General features: G+C 38.2%; 1 protein-coding gene across 1 annotated transcript; it reads left to right on the top strand.

The window, feature by feature from the left end:
* Nucleotides 1–376: 376 nt before the first annotated feature.
* On the top strand, nucleotides 377–3,723 carry LOC124722661. Its single transcript, XM_047247806.1, has 7 exons — nucleotides 377–2,222; nucleotides 2,367–2,438; nucleotides 2,665–2,748; nucleotides 2,881–2,952; nucleotides 3,172–3,252; nucleotides 3,379–3,450; nucleotides 3,671–3,723. The coding sequence occupies exons 1-7, from the start codon at nucleotides 377–379 to the stop codon at nucleotides 3,721–3,723; spliced, it is 2,280 nt and encodes a 759-aa protein (XP_047103762.1).
* Nucleotides 3,724–4,735: the final 1,012 nt, after the last annotated feature.

The raw sequence follows: 4,735 nt of genomic DNA, 5'->3' as shown, positions 1-4,735 counted from the left end.
TCAGTGCTATGTGTGTGACAAAATTTTTTCTCTTAAAAATAATTTGTATCGCCACCAAAGAAATATTCATGGTTTGCAGGAAGGGGGGTTGTTCTTCAAGTGTACATTGTGCCCATTTCAAAGTAGTTCAAAACAGGGTTGGATAGATCATTTACAAACTGCTCATCAAATTCAACTTAATTCCGAAGATCTGCAGTTCTCAAATGAAGACGAGTTTTTGCAGTGGAAAGAAGACACTGAACGCACGACACATTCAAAGTTTATTAAAACGCATGGGTCTACTAGTTCCACACATTATTATGGCTGCCATCGGTCAGGTAACTTTATCTCAAAGGGTAAAGGCACAAGACATCTTAAATTGACAGGCAGCAACAAAATGAATGGAAAGTGCCCTGCAGAGATGAAAGTAACTGTACACGAAGGTGGAACATACAAAGTACATTTTGTGTCGACCCACATTGGTCACAAACAAGATTTAACGCACCTGCCCCTGAGTCAAAAAGACCGGGAAACCATAGCAACAGATATTGCAATGGGACTTCCGTATGACAAAGTTCTAGATAACGTACGGACAAGTTTGCAGGATTCGGACTTGCAGAGAATCCATTTGACTACCAAGCAAGACTTATATAACATTGCAGCAAGCTATAACCTCTCCTCCAAGTCGGTCAGACATAAAAATGATGCAATCAGTGTCGAAGCTTGGGTAAAAGAAATGAACGAAAGTGAGAATCCGTCTGTGTTATTCTATAAACCACAAGACTCGACTAGTGAACATCAAGAACTGAGGAGTGAGGATTTTGTATTAGTGATAATGAACAGAGCACAACGCGAAATGTTATCAAAATATGGAGAAGACTGTATCTGTATTGATGGAACCCATGGGCTTAACGGGTATGATTTCGAAGTGACCACTCTCTTAGTACTGGATGATCTCAGGCAAGGATTCCCATGTGCATTTCTAATTTCGAACAGGAAGGACGCCGATGTTTTAAGTATATTTTTGCAGTACATAAAATCACAGGTTGGGCCAATTTCCCCAAATGTATTCATGTCTGATTTGGCAGAGTCATACAGTATTGCATGGAACAGGACAATGTGTGCTCCTAAGATGAGACTCTATTGTACCTGGCATGCGGACAGAGCATGGAAAACTAATATCAAGCGGAAAATTTCAGATCTGGATAAAAGAAATGAGGTGTATCGGCTCATTAAATCAGTGTCAATGCTGAGAAATGTAAGTATGTTTCAGGAATCACTGCAAAAAGCACTGCAGAAGCTCAGTAGTGACCCTGACACATCAGAATTTGCTTCATACTTCAAGACACACTATGAGGGAAATGTGGAGTGTTGGGCCTACTGTCACAGAATGTATGCTGGGCTCAATACCAACATGCATGTGGAGAGTATGCATAGGACGTTAAAGGAAATACATGGTAATGCAAGACAGATAAAACGACTGGACAAAGGCATATCTACACTAATGTCCCTAGTTACAGCCAAGATGTTTGACTGGCTTATAGCAAATGTAAAAGGGAAGGTTACAAGCAAAGTTCAAGACATTCGTAATAAACACAAAACTAGTTTGTTAATGGACAAGGACCTCATCACTGAGGTAGATGGTGGTTGGGAAGTGCCATCCACATCATCTTCAGAGGTCTACATTGTTAAAGATAACAGAGTCAACTTTGAGTGCAAATTAAAATGTAGTGATTGCAATGTGTGCATACATAGGTATTACTGTACATGTATGGATTACAGTATTAGATTCAATATGTGTAAGCACATTCACACTGTTTGCCGAGATGACAGTGTCGGTGAAAATCCCCTGCAAAGTCCAGAGGTGCTGGGTACTGATGTTGATGCCACCAGTGAGAGAGCAGCAATATTAGCTGAAGTAAGCACAAAATATGTTTCAGAAACACCAAAATCTTTGTTAGAAGGGAGACAGAAGCTTATTTCAGAGTTTTCCAATATTGTCAGTGGAATGACTGAGACTGAACTTCAGTTGGCCAAAAAAACTGTGCTATCCTTAAAGGCAAATGTAGGAGCTGTTCGAGCCCGAAACAGTAATTTCAAACAAACAGATAAGGGCCATAAAAGAAAGCTAATACCACAGAGGAGGCTGTTTTCTACCAAGAAGAAAACAGCACGTAATATTTCTCTGGCTGTTCCAAATGCTGAAGAAAGATGTGAAGTAGTAAATTCACTTCTGAATGAGGGTATGTATCAATTTTCAAGTTATTGAGTACATACATTTATGTGTTGAACCTTGGCAGAGTAAAATGTATTTCATGGTTAATATACGAATTTGTGTTCAGTGCCTGTCAACTTTGTGTGAATTATAATTTGAAATTTATATGCAGAGTTCGACATGAATCATGATGTTCCTGCGGAGCATAGTCGTGCCGTGCCAGATGTACAGCACAGCAAAACAGGTAAAACTTGATGGGATCCATCATTCTAAATATGTGTGGTACTACTATAATGTCCTCACACCAAATAAACATGTCACATTAAGTAAAATTTAGAATTTTGCTGTTCAGTAGCAATGCAGTGTGTTTGGAATCTGATGTAATAGTTACTTGCAGTACAGTATATGTATATACTATCTTTCAGTACCTATCAATTTTGCCTCAATTGTGATATGAAATTTATTTGCAGGGCTTGACACCAAAAATCACTTGCATGTTGTAGAACAACCACACAGTATGTTATGGCAGTCAGGTATTCATCATGGTGCATCAGGTGTGTGTAAAGTAAATCTAATGGAGATAACATATCTGAGTATGATAATAATCTGAATTCATATTAATGTATATTCATATCTTTAAATTCTATTTTACTGTGTCTGCATTATAATATAAAATTAATTTACAGGGCTGGACATGAACCAGTTTGTTGCTGTGCAGCATGGTTATGCCGTACCAATTGTGCAGCACAGCACAACAGGTAACACTCAATCGGACCCATTATTCCGAATGTATCTCATACTGCTCTAATGTCCTCATATCAGCTAAGGGTATCAGATTAAGTAATATTCACAATGTTGTTGTTCAGTAGCAATGTAGTGTGTTAGTATTCTGATTTAAAAGTTACTTGCAGTGGAATATATTCCACCTTTTAGACCTATCAATTTTGTCTGTATAACAACACAAAAATTACTTGCAGGGCTTGACACCCACAATCAGGTCCATGTTGAACAACCACACGCTATGCCATGGCAGCCTGGTGTACATCATGGTGCATCAGGTGTGTGAAGTAAATCTAATGGACATAACGATATTTGAGTATAATGAAATCTGAAGTTATATATGTATATTGATACTTTTATATTCTATTCTACTGTCTGCAATATAATATAAAATTAATTTACAGGGCTGGACATGAACCAGTTTGTTGCTGTGCAGCACGGTTATGCCATACCAAATGTGCAACACAGCACAACAGGTAACACATTAATGGAGCCATTATTCCCAATGTATCTCATGCTGCTCTAATGTCCTCATATCAACAAAAGATGTCAGATTAAATAATATTTACAATGTTGCCATTCGGTAGCAATGTAGTGTGTTTGGATTCTGGATTTAAAAGTTACTTGCAGTGGAGTATAAGCCACCTTGTAGAACTATCAATTTTGTCTGAATAATAACACAAAAATTATTTGCAGGGCTTGATACCCACAATCTGGTCCATGTTGTGCAACAACCACACACTATGTAATGGCAGTAAGGTTATCATCATGGTGCATCAGGTGTGTGTAAAGTAAATCTAATGGAGATAACATTATTTGAGAATAATGAAGTTCTGATTTGATATCTGTATATTGATACTTTTGTATTCTGTTTTTCTGTCTGCAATATTATATAAAATTATTTTACAGTGCTGGACATGAACCACATTGTTGCTGTGCAGCATTGTTAGACCACATCAAATGTGCTGCACAGCACAGGTAACACCTGATTGAACCCATCATATCAAATGTCTGTGATACTGCTCCAATGACCTTATATTCTTTAACAATGATAAATTATATATAAGCAGCACATCAGGTATGTAACATTGTTTTTTTAATTAAGTAATCCTATTTATTAAAGTAATAGTGTTTCATCTGACGACTGCCTGTCTAATATATGAAATGCAAACTTTCTACTTTACTCGGCTTAGGCCTATACAGTGTCTAAAGTGGTAGTTGTGGAGAAGACAGAGTGGTAGTTGTAATTATATTCTTTCTGAACAGTAGAACTTCAATGCAGTGTTTACTTGCAGTCTGGATTATGCCATGTCAAGGAGCAGTGAGGGAGGTCCCAAACATTTGGATCTTGACACCGATGTCAAGTCAGGCACCTTAGGATGCCACAAGAGCTGATGACGAGGACTGGGATACACTCAGCCTTATCTGGCCACCAGAAGGAGAGTGGAAAGAACCTTGGAATTCCATCACTTCAGAGGGGGCAATCTGGATCCATTCAGCTTCATCAAGCTTAGTGAATGGCCAGACAGGTATGTAATGGTATTGCAGTTAATAGGGCACAATATAAGGATGTTTTGATGCTGGTTTTTAGTCCAGTACATCATTATCCACCATGTAAATTGTTATCATTTGGGAGCAATGTGATATATCTGAATTCTGATTATATGCTTACTTGCAGTCCGGACTATGCCGTTATGCCATCTTGAGGACTAATGAAGGAAGTCCCAAACATTTCGAGCTTGGCACTGATGTTGAGTCAGC

This window comes from Schistocerca piceifrons, chromosome X, assembly GCF_021461385.2.
Source record: "Schistocerca piceifrons isolate TAMUIC-IGC-003096 chromosome X, iqSchPice1.1, whole genome shotgun sequence".
Taxonomy (NCBI): domain Eukaryota; kingdom Metazoa; phylum Arthropoda; class Insecta; order Orthoptera; family Acrididae; genus Schistocerca; species Schistocerca piceifrons.
The sequence above is the reverse complement of the archived record's forward strand: the minus strand, read 5'-3'. Positions and strand labels throughout refer to the sequence as shown.